Raw genomic sequence first — 16464 nt, forward strand, 5'->3', positions numbered from 1 at the left:
GAGAATCCAGCAACCTGCTGTACACCTCCAGCACTGGGGGCCCCGAGGGCTTCCAGGCAAACACATTGGATTCCCCCCCCCCGCCCCCCTCCCCCCACTCCTCCCCCCCCCCCGCCCCTCCTCCTCAGCCCCATGTCAGGGAAATCAGTTACAGAGGAGAGAGTGAGTTATGGCAAAATTTGACCTCCCATGAGCTTCACGGGTGAATCTAATTTTAGCTCTGATCCCATCTCTTCTCCCTGGGCACCCTCTGCCCTGAAGCAAGAGGGGCCTGTGCCCAGCTGCTCCCTGCTTCCCTGGGACTCTCCCCCACTGCTGCAGAGAACTCTGCAGGACCCTGCCCAGCCCCACTACCTACTTGGCTCCTTGGAGAGATATAGCTTGGCCCAGTGGAAGTCCCCCACCCCCACCAGGTCAAATAGCAGACTGGTAGGTGCCCAGGGTCGGTATCCTCTTGTCAAAGCCTTCTGCCTTGGGCAGGGCAAAGGGGGAGCTGTCAGCCTCCAGCTCTTCTCTCTTTCTGTGCACAGGCACAGCTGGCACTGCAGCTTGTGGTCATGAAGTGATCCAGTCTGCTTCCCATCTGCCTCCAGTTCTCTGGGCAACACCCTTGGGAGTATTGCTGTGTCTGGTCCCTGGGGAATCTCACAGCAGCTGGGAGGAGGGTCTCTGCCTCACTGGGGCAGTGCTTCTCGGGCTGGTGCTGAGGATCGGTCCCCACAGTGCCATCCAGGGCAGACTGGCTACATGAAGGGGCCACGAGCCCAGGTGTGGCGTTATGCTTCTGGGCTTCTCTCATATTGCCCGAGCGTTTGGGGACAAGCCAAAGTGTAAATCAGGAAGGTTAATCAGGCCAAACCGTTTCCCGAGCTTGAGCGCTGAGCTGGGAGGATGTCCGTTTGCCGTTTCACTCTGGTCCTATCCTGGAGTTTCCGAGTGTCTGAGGCCCAGGGAACATGAGCAGCAAAGCCCAGGGTCCAGTGACTTGTACACACAGGTGTCTGCTCAGGGGCAGTTCCAGGATTCTGCTCTGGGTTCGCTCTGTTGTGGCTGCAGATTTTCATATCTTCCATTACTGCGGCAAGTTTTTAGTCAGGTTTCTTGGCACAGAACTGGACCTGGTGGCTTCTGGGCACCAAACAGGGCTTAGGAGGATGAAGCTGCATGGGGCCTGCTGCTACAACCAAGTATTTCCCAGGTGCTGGGACGCACTTGCAGAGCGGGTGTGAGGGGCTCTTCAGCCCTATGGGGGGGTGTCAGTTTTCCCTGAGTGTTTACACTGTGAGGTTGTTCTTTTCAAGAATTCCTGAGAGGAGTTCAAAGGGGGCTTTTCTTTGAGCGATTTGGAGAGCGAGAATGAGAGTGAGACTTGAAGAGGGAACGGGGGCCGGAGGTGCCTTTATCTGCAGAGAATTGCTCCGGCTTTCCTGATAGAAGCTGCTGCCGCCTCTTAAACAGCTTAGTGCAGTCAAAAGACAGGCAGACTTGAAAGGCTGTTTTACAGCGAGATCAGCAGGGGCCACGAGGCAGAGAGCAGGGCGCAGTGGAGCGGAGGAGGCTGAGGCTCCTCGGTGGGGGGTGCTATCAAAGGAGGCCCTGTCTGATCCTGACCGCCTCTGCCCCCGAAACCCTGTCTGCAGGAGCTGGCCATCTGTCAGTCTACCCTCCTTGGCCAGGACCAATAGGCCCCAACTCTTGGGGGGTTTGGTTGGGTGTGGCCCCGCCAGGCGGGCTGGTGTCAGTGTAGCGCATTGATCGCCCGCCGGGCGGGCTGGGCCGCAAGCCGGGCAGCGCGTGCTTAATGTGATTGAAAGGCAGTTAAAATGGCGGTGACCTTTTCAGGAGGAATTAGATTGCCTGCCAAGACCGGTTAGAGGGAGTGATAACGCTGGCTGAAGAAGCTGCCCAGCCAACTTCAGAGAGAGGGAGCAGAGGCAGGATGAGCAGGCGAGTGGTGAGGCCCATTTAAGCCAAGCTGTGCATGCTGACAGAACAGAGATTGCTGTTCTTGTTGGATATGAAAGAATTGCAGATAAGTTCCTGTATCTGATCACCCCCTATCCCTCCTTCCGGACCAGGACCCCTTCATCATCCTCAGCAAAGCTTCCCACCAGGCCCACTGGGAGCTGGTCTGGTGGAGCAAATCGGTTTCCTTGAATGTATTCTGCCGTGGAACCAGTGAACAAGCAAGAGGTTTTGGTGGGACACTTGGCTGAGGGGAATGGGCCTTGGAGATGGGGCCTGTGGTTACTGAGGGTGAGGCCCAGATTGCTTAGGCCTGGGAGTACTTGGAATTGGTATTTTAGGACAAAGCGAAGGACCAGACAGAACAGGTAAGCACTGAGATAGGTCCAGCTGGAAGTGGATCTTTAAGAATCTGAAGGACGAGAGAAAGTTTTTAAGAGAGTAGTTTGGAAGAAACTTTCAGTGACTAGGAAACGCTCTGGCCGTCTCAGTTCTCGGAGACGCCCTGGGCTGCGTGCCTAAGCTGTCGATTGTCCTCTCTGAACCTTAGGTTTGCTAACCTGCTACTGCTGTTTCTCCCCACCCAGAGTTAATAATTGCATAAAGGGCAGCACGTGGACCCTAGTATTTCACCAACATTCCCCTAAAAGAGCTCAACAGTTAGGGAAGAAAGACGCTCTTCTGGTGCCCTGTGCCAGCCCTGGGCAGAGCAAGGGACCTCTAGGCTGGGCCACAGCGGAAACCTAATTATACAGCCCTTGGGGACAAACCCGCTCCTGCCTGTAGTCAACGGAGGTACGTGATGAATGAGCCCCAGCTCTCCTCATTGCCTGTCACCAGCTCCTGGGTCCCGGAGAAGAGACTAGTGGTGGGAGCTTTGGTCCCTCCTGTTTTGGTTGCCAGTGAAAGTTCACCCCGCTGGATTGGGGGAGCCTGGAGCTCATCATATCTGGAATGGACAGGCTGGAGAGAGAATATGGAATGGTTGGCTTCAGATAAGGTCACAGTGATGTGGTGGGCACATGAGTGGCGAGATGGAGGGATTTCCCAGGAGGCAGCACAGGAAGTGGAAGGTGCTGCAACTCCATCTTTGAGCCCTGGAGGAAAATGCATCCCTGGAATCCAGCACTGAGCCCCTTTGAATCAAACAGGTGTTGGACAGGGATGATACTAAGAGAACCCACTGTCCAGGGCCTCTGCCCTGCCCCAATCCTGGCCTAGGGACTGCATCTTTCTCGAGTTCTTGCCTTAGATTTAAGCTGGTTCCATGTGGCCTGGGATGAGATGCCATGGAGAGGACAGGCAGGGCAGCTGTGGCACAGGTCTTTTAACTGGCTGTTGCTTGATAAAACTTCAGCTCCAGATTATGGGTCAAGGGGTTGAGAGGTGTTCTTAGCCCAGGGGCATGGAGAAATTGGCCTGGCCGTAGCTGCTGCCTCCTTTGCTGTGTTGGTTTCCAAAAGATAGGAGCCCCAGATGCTAAAAATGTCCCCCAGCACAGCCCTGCTGCCAGGTGCAGTCAGTGACAGGTGTTGGAACAGCCGACTGCTGCAGGCAGTGTTGGAATGGAGAGCGTTAGGGCTGCCACCTTCTACCTCCTTACTACCTTTAGTTATGACTGTTGCCTGCTGGGAGGGGCGAGAAGAGGTGGCAAGGAGCAGGGCACCTTCTTGTCCCCTGTGGCGACTGACGGGATTTAATCGCCTTTTGGAACACAATTGTTAAGCTGGGACCGGGGGAGTACAGGCAGAAGGAGTAAGTATCAGTGGTTTTAAACGGCGTCTGTCTCTCTGCGTCTCTCCTGACGTGAGGCAGTGAAACACGTTATCGAGGAGGCCCGGAAAGTGGCTAAGTGCGTTTGACACACGCCAACTCCCTGCCTCCACACTGGATAATTGCATTGTCAACTGTTCAGCGAGGTGGCAGGTGACACTGCAGGCCGATTGATTGTCCCGCATCGCAGCTCCCCAGACTGTCAGCTCCCCAATCGATGGCGTTTACACAAGACACCGTAACTGCATCTGTAACTAATTCCAGTGTAAAACTCTCCGGAAGCTGCTGCTCTGCACCACCACCCCCAAACCACACCTTTGGAGAGCACACGCCTCCAGAGGCCCCAGGACTCCTTTCTCCCTGGGCTCTGGTTTTGTTGGGAGCAGCAGGTGAGGAAATCAATGGCTCCATTTTTGTGGTTTCATGTTCTACGACGTTACTGCCCCCAGTAAGCGGGCATCTCCAGTTTCTCAATCGATTATCTGATCAGTTGATCAAATTAATGCTGATTTTTTTCTCTCTCTCTCTTTGACCTAAGAAAAAAGGAGTTTATGCGAGGGGGGTCGTTTTTATAAAATTTAGGCTTTGCTTATTATATATGCACTTAACCCTCTCCCTTTCTATTGCTAGTGTCCAGTTGGAGGGAAGAGGTTTTTTGCACCGCCCGTCCTCCCAGGACCAGGCCCCCACTGCTGAGCATCACTGACTCTCAGGCTTAGTCTGCCTGTGGGCAGCAGCCCAGCCCTTTGTGCCACAATACAACGGGGCTGAGCCTCAGCAAGGCGGCCTCCCTGGTAACTAAAGGGTACTCTGGGTCATCTTGCAGGTCCCAGGGGCAGAGTCCCTTCCCTGGATAGTAGCATCAGGAGTGGCAGCTTGCCTGTTATCCCTGGAGCTACACAGAACAGGAGCCAGAGGCTTGGAAAGGAGTACTCTGCGCCATCTTGCCTCTGAGTACTGGCTTGGGATGTTCCAGCAGCTGAGAACATAAAATGACTGTGGAGCCTTCTTCTCGAAGCAGGGTGGGGGGCGCAAGCTGGCAGGGGCGCTGTCTGCATAAAATGGCTTTATGGCTGTTTCTTTTTATTATGATTCTGCCAGAAGTCAGCAAACTTTATTTTCATTAAGAAAATAAAGTTTAATGTGCTGGGAAGGAGGTTGGAGCTGGCTGGGGCAGCACAAGAGTGAAATTGGTGGCGGCAGCCTGTTCTGAACACCTGTGGGGGTAGGGAGAGGTTCCCAACATCTGTCTTTGCTGGGGGGTGGGGTCAGGGTCAGAGGAAACTGCTCAGACCAGAGACAGGCCTTTTCCTTGGCAAACAAGATGTGTTGTGCTCTCCATCCTGCCGGGCTGGTCAAGGGAGCAGAAGGTCGCGGCTCACCCGAGAGCTGGGGTCTGAGAGGGAGGGTTGTGGCCTGAGAGGTTTCTCCAGGCCACCGGCTAATCAGGCCTTGGCCTTCCTTCCGGCACAGGGCTCCCAGGACCTAATAGAACAGCATTGTTGGCATTAAGCCATTACTGCTTGCGTGTGTTGTATGGCACCCGCTGTGGGCCTGGCCAGCTCTGTGCTGGATGACGCTGAGATCACAGACTTGGGCCTTCATTCTGGTAAGGGACAGTGACAATACATGGTAATAAATGTGACTTTGGAGTTGCACAGGAGCCTGGATGGACGCCGCAGAAGGGACCCCTGTGTAGAAATGTCTGGGGACATCTCGTCCACACTCAGCACCTTGAGGGTAGGAATCATATCTGGAAACACTGTCTTCAGTGTCAAACCAGGCAGAGGGTGAGTTCGATAAAGGTTGAGAGAATGTTGAGGTGAGTTCATTCAGGAAGTATTTATAGAGCAACTACCATGTGTAGGCACTATGAATAGAAGGCATGATTGAGAAGAGTCAGACTCGCAGAGCGAGCAGGAATTTGTTCTGTAGACCAAGAGGGAGATGTTTCTAGGCAGAGATAACAGGAAGTACAAAGGCAGGGGGGCATGAGAAAACATGCACACAATAGCTGTGTTCCACTGGAGTACAAGATCTGGTCCAGGCCTGGTAGGCGATGAGACTGCAGAGATGAGGACTTCGGCCACTGGGCTGCTTTACGTGTTGAGAAGCTAGGACTTTTCCTAGCAGTTTGGCGGTGCCCAGTTTTCTCAGCTTTGCCATGGGAGCCATACTGGGCTGAGGAGTGGTGCCAGGATTCTCAGCTTTGCTGCTCGCCCACCCAAAAGGCAGGGCCGGGCAGGCCCTGGCTAAGCCAAGGATGTGAGGCTGACTGCTGAGCTGCGTGTACTTGGGGGAGGGAGGTTGGCAGAGCTCGGGAGGCGCAGGCTGTAAGTGAACCTGACGGCTACATTGTGATTGATGGCGGAGTTTGTCTCCCAAACTGTCAGAGGGTTTATAGAGGTGCCATTCACCCACAAGGCGGGAATTGCTTGTCAGGACACTTGGCCGTGAACAGTAGACAGAGCTGTAACTTGGTGTTTTCTCAGCTTAATGGCCCTGCTGCTGACCTGCCTGCTGCCTCGAGTTTGTTGGTGCCTCATTGTGGAGGGCAGATGAGGACTGGCAGGGAGGGGTGGAGCCTGGGCAGTGCCTGGCCTCTCTCTTTCCCTGGTGCTGCTTCCCTTTGGGTTGGGTGGAACCTTTGTGAGACCAGAGACCAGAGGTGTAGGAGGGAGAAGAAGGATCAGGAAGAAAGTGCTTTCGAAATGGGCTTGAAAGGTGGAGAACATTCCAGATGGAGGGGAGAGCATGAGCAGGACATGGTGACGTTTGAGGTGCAGTAAGTAGTCTATCCGTATATGTGGAGCTTATGGAGTGAAGTGAGAGAAAGAGGGAAGGTGGAGAAGTGGGGGCATCCGGAGCTTAGCGTGTCTAACTGAGGAGCTGGGACTTGGTCGTGTGTGCAGAGGGGAGCTGCAGACACTGCTGGAGCAGGGAAAAGAAGGGTCAGAGCTCTAAGGAACAGGGTGAAGGAACAGGCGAGAGGCGTGACAACCCGGTACATGTCTGTTGCCCTGATGAGCGTGTTAAGACCCTGGAAGTGGGAAGAATTAACAAGAAATTTCTGAGATCATCGGGCAGAACCCTGAGCTGCTTCACACCTCTGATTCCACTCAACCCAGATCCCATTGCTTTCAGCCCCTTTTGTCCCCGGCAGGGCTGTTCCACTGGCTCATGAGATGTGGTCTGAGATGGGGACCACTGGGAGAAGACATGGGCAGGGAGGGAGAAGTAGCTTTGTGGTCACTGGCCCTGGGCCACCAGGAAGGGTGGTCCTGGGAGTCAGACCACATGGCAGGTGAGCGGGCCTGGAGTAGCTTAAGCAACTCAGCGCCTTACATCACCACCGCCGCCCCTGGCCGAGAGTGCCTGTGGCTGTGCCAGATGCTCCTCGGTGAGGTCAGCTACCTGCCCGGCCCTTGGCCCTGCCTCCGCCCACCCGCTTGCCTCCATGGACTGCTTTGAGAAGCAGGTGCGCATGCTTTTTCTCCCTCGGCCATCCCTTCTTAATCCCTCTCTAACTGCACTTGTCCAGGAATCTGGGCTGAGTGAGGTTGGGATGAATAATTAATGTCAGGCACTTCAGACACCAAATATTTGAACAGCTGCCTGGTGTTTTTGCTGGCGAGGACCTGATGGCCAAAACCAGGACGTTGGCTGGGGGTCCCGCTGTATGGCTCTGACAGGCCTTTGCCAGCCTACTCTCCCTTCTGGTAGACTTGTCAGGCTGGACCATGGGACACGGGATGCCCAGGTCCTGGGTGGGGGTGGCCTTGTAGACCTGAATGTCTCTGTCTTCTTCCTGCTCTTCTTAGACCTGGAAGACAGGTGTTCAGCAGGCCTAGACTAGGTGTCTCCTGAGGACCTGACCTAGTGTATGAATGGGCTAGTTTATAAGCAGAGACCACTTGGAGCAGGAGGCAGTGCAGAGAAGGCTGAGGTGTGCAGAGTGAAAAGGCCTGAAATGTCAGAGTCAAGAGCACCCAAGTTTCTTGGCTCTCTATATCCCAAGCCCACGTTTCTGTTTGGCCTTGCCTAGCCCAAAACCTGAGCCGTACCTAGGAAAACAGAAGGGGTACCCTTGGACTCGTCTTGCTGGCCCCAGGCCCTCCTCATATCCTGCTTCCCACAGGCTCTGGCTTCGTCATGTGCAGCGGCAAAGAGAATCCGGACAGTGATGCTGACTTGGATGTGGATGGGGATGACACTCTGGAGTATGGGAAACCACAGTATCCTTGGGGCACTGCGGGACAAGGTGGGGCTGGTGGGACAGTCCAAAGGGAATAAGAAAAGTAGCGAGCACCTCCGGTCACTCATCCACACCCCCCCCCAGGGTCAGTGTCTCAGCTTGGGCCGGGGGAGCCCTCCTGAGGATTCAACCCTCATGGCCCACCGCAAACTAGGATCCATTGTCCTTGACCACCGTGCCAGATACACGGAGGCCGACGTCATCCCCTGCACAGGCGAGGAGCCCGGTGAAGCCAAGGAGAGAGAGGCACTCCGGGGCGCAGTCCTAAAGCAAGTGTGGGCACAGGCTTGGGTGGGGGGGTTAGAGGGATGGGAAGCCCTGAGGTGGGTGTCAACCCAGTACCCGCCCTCAGGGTTATCCTGCCTGCTTCAGGGCCCACTTCGTTCTTCCTCCTTCCTTTCCTCTAGTGGTGGCCCTCCCAGCACACGCATCACACCTGAGTTCTCTAAATGGGCCAGTGACGGTAAGTCCTGACGCAGGTTAGGAGTGATGGGGGGTGGTAGTGACTGCCTTAAGCCCAACCCCTCACCTGTGCTGCCCAGTCTGGCCAGAGTGTGAGTTGCCTCTCTGTCCCAGCAGAGATGCCATCTACCAGCAACGGTGAGAGCAGCAAGCAGGAGGCCATGCAGAAGACCTGCAAGAACAGTGACATCGAGAAGTGAGTGTTTGGCCAGGAGGGAGGCCTGGGGAACCACAGCTCAGTTGGAGGGCGAGGGGCCCTTTGCTACCAGGAAGGCCTGGTGCCCTGGGCACACAGCCGACGGTGGGGCCCAGCTGGTGCTGAGCATGCCTCTGTGAATTGATCGCTGGGCCCAGGCCCTGGGAGCCTTGGTGGAGGGAGGAGCAGTCAGCCTGCCTGCCTGCCCGCCCGCTGCAGAGGCCTCCGCCCAGGGAGTGTGATGTATGGCTGCCCAGCCCAGCCAGCACACTTGATTCATCTCCAGTTTCTGTTTCTTAATCGGGAGCTAAATTGGTTTCATTTTTCTTGTCCCGGTGGCGCTTGCAGTGGGTTTTAGGCAGGAGTATTGGGTCTCATCACTTCTGGTAGGAATTTTTGGCCGGTGTTCTCAGGCAGGGGAAAAGGGGATCCGTTAGCACTTCTCCCAGGGTTGGGCAACCCCTGGCCTGGATCCTCAGGAGCCACCAGGATTTGAAATCAGCAGGGCACCTTACTGCCTTTCCAGAAGCCCAGGCAAGGCCAGTTCTGGCCCCAGGAGGTGGCATTGTCCAGTTCTGGCTGCCTGGAGCTGCTGCCATTGGCCATTGCCTAACTCCTCACACCCGCCCCTCCCTCCTCTCGAGGCTAGGTTGCCCAGGGTTAAAAGGCAACCTCTTCATTCCAGGGCCAGTGTTCCATCTTGCCTTCTGCCAGGAGAGTGGATTGCAGGCCGGTGCAGGGCCGGGTCGGTGGCCCAGGGTCACCTCCCATTTGTTTCCCTCCATTTTGTGTTGTCATAAATTCATTCCAGCCCGTTGTGGTTGATCAGTTTATCTCGGCCAGGGCCGTGAGTGCTGCTGGCATGATGTATGGGCCGCAGCGTGGGGCCCAGCTGCCCATGAATCACCGCAGCTGCTCCATGTCAGCGCCGGAGCGGGCCGCACGGGTTCGGCGCAACCAGCTTGAGGTGGGGGGGAGGAATGACGTATGGATGTTTATTTAATAATTCTCTCCTACTCCAGCTGAGCGGGGCGGGCGGGGCCGTAAGGGGCACCTACACTCATCTGGAGGGGCTGCTCATAAATCAGAAAGACAAGATCATTAATCAGGGATGGCGCCCAGGGGGAGGTGGGGGCCAGAACCAGTGGCCATCCATGAAGGTCCTACCCGCTGAGGGCTGGGGGAGCTGGGGACTGTCCCACCTGTGTGAGCACAGGCACCAGTGGGCAGGGCTGTCTGGGATGAGCTGGGGACTGGCTTAGTCATGTGCAGAGATCTCCATTGGGTCTGGATTTGCCAAGATTAGGGCCCTTCAGTCCCCATGATGTCTCTCTTCCCCGTACACATTATGGGTTCCCATCCTAGATCTTTTTCACAACCTAGGGGAGGAGAAAGGCAGGAAGACATGGCTTCTTCCAAGAAATTCTCCACCCCATACCCTAGAGGGGCTCAGGAATAGCTCACAACCTACCTGGGTCAGGGGCCTGGAGGACTGGGTAGTTCACCAGAGCAAAGAATAGAGGCCAGTTATGTGCCGAGCAAATCCAAGATAGGGTGGGCTCTGGAATTGGATGTGGCCTTGGAGCCTTTGGAGATGGAAGTGGGAAATGGCTTCATTCTCTCCTGGCCCCATCCTTTTTGCCTTCCCAGCTCTAACTCATTCTCTGGTTTGGGGTTTGACAGTTAGTTTTCTACTCGGGTAGGCTGCCCCCAGCTCCAGGCCTTGGTTTCCCAATCTTTGAAATAACCTCATAGGATCAGCCTGGTCCTTGGAGAGGAAGGGAACACAGCTACCCATCCTTGTCTCCTTGTCAGGAACTTACCAACAGTCCAGGTGGGGATGGCACATAGAGCATTGGGCAAAGTGCCTGGGGGAGGAGCCAGCCGTGCAAGTGCTTGTGAGGAAGGAGGGGATGGTAAAAGCTTTCCAGAGCTGGAAAGTTGAATGGATGCTCCCAGGAAATCCGCCAATGCCAGGAGGAGTTGTAGTCAGAGCCTTTCTCAGCTTCCCTGGAGAGAGGCAAGGCAGAAAGCATCATGGACCCATGGAGTGATGGATCTAGAGCATCCCTGACATAGGGACACAGCCATCAGGAAGTCACATTCTGGGTTGCTGCTAGTGCCCTAAAAGAGAAAGGTCAGAGATCAAAGTTCATTGCTGCCCATGAAATGTTTCCCATCATCCTACCCATGCCCCCCCATTACCACTTACACCCAGCAGGGACAGACTACCTGTAAGCTTTCAGGCTTTCTGGGCCAACTCTCTCCCCTAAGCTGGCAAGACAGGCCACCCTAGGAGATGGTCCTTGCCCACACACCACCCTTGTGATTCTACCTCAGCTGATTGAATACACCCTTTAAACCTCAGCTCTTACCCTTTACAGCCCTCTTCCAACATTCTCAACAACTTCCTGTAAATTGCCAGTAAGATAAACTTTCCTCTCTGATTGCGGCATCTGGGGTCTTCTTGGACACAGTCTCCTTTCCCAGTGTAGCACCTTCTGCTTACTCAGAAGTGAGCCTTCCCGCCAGATGGGGCTCTAGGGCCTCTAGGCCTTGTTCCCACTGTTCCCTCAGCCTGGAGGCCTGTCTCCTCCTGGGTGTAGCCAGTGTAGGGTAGCGGTTACTTACACAGTTACTGGTTGATCACAGAATCAGTCTGCCAGGGTTTGAATCCCATCTTCCCCACTCTGTGAACCTTGGACAGGCTACTTTTTCTGTGCTTAGTTTCTTCATATATAAAATAGGAGTATTAGGATCTCATCATGGGGGTTTTGTGAGGTGTAAATAAGATAATTACTTTTAATCCCTCCGTACAATCCCTGGCATTTAGTAAGTGCTTAATAAATTTTGGCTCTTTTATTTGTATTATTGTCCTTATTATTCCCTAAAGCCTGTCTCCAGTGCCATCTTTTCTACTCCTCCAGGAAGCATTCTTCATCCTCTGAGCCTCTCCAGGTTCTGTTGACTTGTTTTAGGAGAGGTGGGAGGGATCACTCTTTAGAATAGTCCTAGCTATTCCCTGTTCAGTATTGCAGCTCAGAGAGTCTTCAGGAAGTTGTAGGGACCTTGTGCGGGGCTTGGACTACGGGTGAGGACCAACAGGACATCTGACATGTCTAGGAAGAAGCAACCAGGAGCCTTTGAGGTAGGCTAGGACTGTAGCCCAGGGGCCTCATCAGTCCCCGCATTTTTCACTCTCCCTGGGGGTTAGACCAGCTGTTTCTTCAGCAGATGTTTATTCATAGTCACGTGCCTAGTATGGGGCTGATGTTCAGAGTGTAGTGGTGTAGTGAGCAGCTTGCCCTCAGGGAAGTGAGTCTAGCAGTGACGGACATTTGTGGTTACACTGCTGTGGTGAAGTCCAGTACAGGGGCTGGAAGAGCACAGAAGGGGCAGCCACCATTGGGGTACTGGCTGGGGGCTTGGAAAAGGCTTCTGGGAGGAGGTGGGAACTGGGCCTGAATGATGAGATGGGACTAGTGAGTTAGGAGGTTGGGGTGATCCAGAAGCAGCAGAAAGTGCTGAGAGGCCAGTAGAGTGAAAAATGGTGGGGTGTATGGGGAAACTCAGGAGTTTGGCATGGATGGAGCATAAAGTACGTGGCAGGGCCCTTGAGGGATGCGGCTGGCGGGGACCGGCCCGAGGAGGCCCTTGTGAGCTTGTGGAGAGTTTGGTGGAGCTTTATTCTGAGGTAGACACTAAAACGTTAGAAGTAGAAGTGGTCAGGTTTGCAGAATTGTAGGTGCCAGGAGAACAGAATGGAATGAGGGGACTGGGGTCTGAGAGGCCATTCAGGTTGATGGCACAATCCACAGAGGAAATCATGAGCACCTGGACTAGGGGTGGTAGCTATGGAAAGAAGTGGAGATGCCAGAGATACTAGGAGCTAGATGACAGATTTTGGATGTGAGGAGTGACTGGGAAGATGTGGTTTGAGAATGGTTCCCAGGTGTCTGGTTTAGAAATTCACCAGGACGGAGGTAGAGGAGCAAGGAGAGGGTGAGGAGTGCAGTTCTGGAATGTGGAGTGTGCGGATCGAGGATATGGGTGGGGCGTCTAGCAGACAGCTATATATGCGATTCTGGAATTCAGGGGAGCTGTAGGCTGGAGGTTCAGGTTAGGGATGCCAGCCTGCTGCCTGCCCAGGTATGCCATCCTCTTTGCAGAATCACCGAAGATTCAGCTGTGACCACGTTTGAGGCCCTGAAGGCTCGGGTCAGGGAACTGGAGCGGCAGCTATCCCGTGGGGACCGTTACAAATGCCTCATCTGCATGGTGAGAGGAAGGGAACCTCGGGCGCCCTTGCTGAGGCTTCAGTGCTCCCTGGGGGTTGGAGAGGGTCTCTGCCCTGTGATCTGGGCCCTTCAGAGGGTGGGACAGCCTCAGAGTGACCCCTTCCTTCTCTGCCCATTTTCTCCCTAGGACTCATACTCGATGCCCCTAACGTCCATCCAGTGTTGGCATGTGCACTGTGAAGAGTGCTGGCTGCGGACCCTGGTGAAGTGGCATGGGGGTCGGGAGTGGGTGGCCATTTGGGGTACTGCCCAGATGTCCATGCTTGTGCTTGAGCCTGCTTCGGGGGAGGAGGAGCGAGGAGCAGGGGAGCAGAAGCATAGACCACAGCCCGAAGCCAGGATGTTCACCCCCAAGCTCACTACCCTCTCTCCTCCCCGACCCCAGGTTTATTAACTTCTCCCCACCGGTGGGTTCTCTTGCCTGCTCCCTTCCCCCATCCCCCCACCCCAGCAGGCCCACGTATGACGCATAGCAGTGAGATCCCGGGTCAGGAGGAGGCTGGGTGTGGGTAAGCAGGACCAGGGCCTCAGCCCCTCCCCCTCCCATTACTAAGCTCCTTCTGCTCCTGCCCCTGTTCTTCGCTCGGGAGCAGCCATTAAAATGTCGCCCGGAGACAGCAATAAAAGGCCCGGACGTGGGCTCTGTGTCCTGATCAAAGGCCGCGTGTAATCTCGTTAGGGCCGCGGCAGCCACAGCTGGACCCAGCCTTGTTCTCATTACTGGGGCTCCCGCTGCGGGCCTGGCCAGCCGGTTTGATCCTGGCGTCTCCCCAACACAGGAACGTGCCTGCCTGCTCACAGAAGCCGCGCATGCCTCCCCAGCGCAGGCGGGCAGGACCAATCCGAGGCCCCAGCACAGTGGTTCGGGGAGATGCAGCTGCAGGCCCAGGGGCTCACACGAGCAAATGTGCGGCACAGGGTATAACCAGAGCCCTCCCTGTTCTCCCTGCAGGGTGCCAAGAAGCTCTGCCCTCAGTGCAACACCATCACAGCGCCCGGAGACCTGCGGAGAATCTACTTGTGAGCTAGCCACCCCAGGCAGGCCTTGCCTCGAGCGCCCCATCTGCCCCGCCTGTGACGTGACCCCCCCTTGTACATACTTACACACAGGTTCCCCGTGTACATACATGCACACACGAACGCGCACACACATGCACACACACAGGACTCGAGCCAGAGTGGAGGCTGAGGCCCAGGCCCTGCCTGCTGGCTCCCACCAAGACTGGGGACCATACCTGTTCCAGGTTCCGTTCCCAGGGTGGGGCAGGGAGGTGGGGGTAGGGGGAGTAGCCAGGCAAGGCTCCTGAGATCCAGCACCCCCCCCACACCGACTGACAGATGGACAGACAGACATGCAAACACCAGACTGAAGCACATGTAATATAGACCGTGTATGTTTACAATGTTGTGTATAAATGGGACAGCTCCTCACCCTCTATCCCGTCCCCTGCCCTTTGGTTGTATGATTTTCTTCTTTTGTTAAGAACACCTGGAAGCAGTGCCTCTTTCAGGGCTGGCTGGGGGCTCGGCCCATCCACCTCTTGGGGTGCCTGCCTCTCCCTCCCCGCTCCCTCTCCCGTGGTTCTCTTCCCTCTCCCGTGTGCTCGGTGTTCAGTGGTGTATATTTCTTCTCCCAGACGTGGGGCACGTGCCCCAAGGGACATGATCCTCTCCTTAGTCTTAGCTCCTGGGGCTCCTCATAAGGAGTTGGGGGAGGGGGGAGGCACAGGAAATGGGAACCGAGCTGAAGCAGGGGCTGAGACTGGGGCTGGATGAGGGTGCTCCTGGCTACCCAGCCTTCTGCAGAGAACCTTTCCTGGGATTAGACTGCTGTTCCCAGGGAAAAGTGTTTGTCTCCCGTGCCCTTCTTGTGGGCCCCATGGTGTGATGCTGTGTTTGTATATTCTATACAAAGGTACTTGTCCTTTCCCTTTGTAAACTACATTTGACATGGATTAAACCAGTATAAACAGCTGCTGCCTCTGTGCATGTGTATAGGAAGGGGTGGATGATGGGGTGGTATGAACAGAGGCAGTTAAGGGGTTAATTCCTGGCCGCAGTGCGGGAAAGGACTTGGCTACGGGTTTGTAAAGCAGTGTGGGGTTGGTCTGCTCAGGGGCCCTGGAGCACTGTCGGTGGGGGTGAGGCCGGGACCTGGACTCCTGACTATTGATGGGTAGGGGCTCCAGGTTAATTCCTTATCGATGCAGAATCGTCAGCTCGTTAATCACAGAAGAGGTCAGAGCTTGGGGCTACAGAGGGGTTGCAGGCTCTATCCCCCAGTCTAGGGCTGGAACAGCTATAAGCTTGGGTGAAAACGTAAGCCCCAAACCTCTGTCCGTTTCTAGTCCCTTGAAGTGAGCCAGGGACCAAAAATGGAACCACCATCTCAGTCCCCTGTGGCTTCTTCTGTTCTCCATCCTAGTGACCAACAGCCTGGTATAGTTAACTGCCCAGATGAAACAAACAGTAGGAACCCCCTTTAACCAAAGTGGGCCTTTAAGTCAGGGAACTGAGGCTGGGCAGCCAGCACTGGAGATGGAGCTTTGTCAAACAGTTATCCCCATGGCTGCCCAGTGCCAGTGAGTGAGCAGCATTCTGGGTACTTGGGCAGGGGCTCAGAGCTGCAGGTGAGTCCTTGGCCCCCACACACAGAAAGCTGTTTTGACAAAACAAGATTCTGCTAAAATTCAAGACCTCAGAGTATCTTTATGACTCCAGACTCCTCTCCTTCACACATTCTCACACAGCAGGCCCACCCTCCATCTTCCCAAATCTGACACACCTGTCTCCTCTGGGCTGCCCACAGTAAATATTATAGAATCAGGTCCAGTTGGCAGCTCCTGTCCCTCTCTGCACCCAGATGACAAATCACCCTGGTTGGAGTCCAGCGAAGGCCCTTCACAGGCCCAGGCCCAGCTTGATGACACCAAATATTCTGAAAGCAAGGATCCTGGGCCCCAAGATTTTAGGGAATGTATGTGGCCCGTTGAGGCGGAGCAGCCGCAGTGACAGCTGAGGGTTTGGAACAGAAGTGGGCAATGCCCAGCCCCCTGGGCTGGCTCCTTTCGGCTCTCTACTCTCCCCTCTGCCTGCCCTGGACTCACGTCAGTGGGTGCTTGATGGCTGGTTACTTCCACCCTGGGGACCATATGCTAACAGGAGACGTTAACCCAGAGTGAGGGCATGAAACCCGCCCTGCTGTGGGATCCCTGAGCACTGTCGCGTGCCGCACTGCCACCTGTTGGCCACGGCTAGGAATGCAGCCATGCAGGCATAGGAACTGGCTGCCACAGTAGTGGGGGAGTCCCAGAGGGCTGAGGCGATGTAGGGAGAGCTTGGCTTGGAGCTTGGAGACAGAGCTTGGAGACAGAGGGTCCATCAGCCCTGAGACTATCTATCAGGGGTCAGCTCCCACCCAGAGCTTTTCCAGCCATCTCCTTCGCTGCAGGTCAAACTTTCAAAGTCCATCCCTGCCCCCCAAGTCCCTCGATCACCACAGTAAGCTCATTAAA

The 16464-nt window shown here is 55.3% G+C and overlaps 1 protein-coding gene across 3 annotated transcripts in view; it reads left to right on the forward strand.

Moving 5' to 3' along the window:
- The window catches only part of RNF220 (ring finger protein 220), a 217200-nt gene extending 202277 nt beyond the window's left edge, over positions 1-14923 (forward strand). For all 3 annotated transcript variants that reach the window (XM_060021219.1, XM_060021223.1, XM_060021227.1), the window contains 7 exons: positions 7877-7973; positions 8176-8262; positions 8401-8456; positions 8573-8651; positions 12821-12929; positions 13077-13151; positions 13902-14923. In XM_060021219.1, the coding sequence (XP_059877202.1) occupies positions 7877-7973; positions 8176-8262; positions 8401-8456; positions 8573-8651; positions 12821-12929; positions 13077-13151; positions 13902-13973 (575 nt within the window). In that variant the 3' untranslated portion in view covers positions 13974-14923. The remainder of the gene's footprint in view (positions 1-7876; positions 7974-8175; positions 8263-8400; positions 8457-8572; positions 8652-12820; positions 12930-13076; positions 13152-13901) is intronic.
- Positions 14924-16464: the final 1541 nt, after the last annotated feature.

This window comes from Delphinus delphis, chromosome 1, assembly GCF_949987515.2.
Source record: "Delphinus delphis chromosome 1, mDelDel1.2, whole genome shotgun sequence".
NCBI lineage: Eukaryota > Metazoa > Chordata > Mammalia > Artiodactyla > Delphinidae > Delphinus > Delphinus delphis.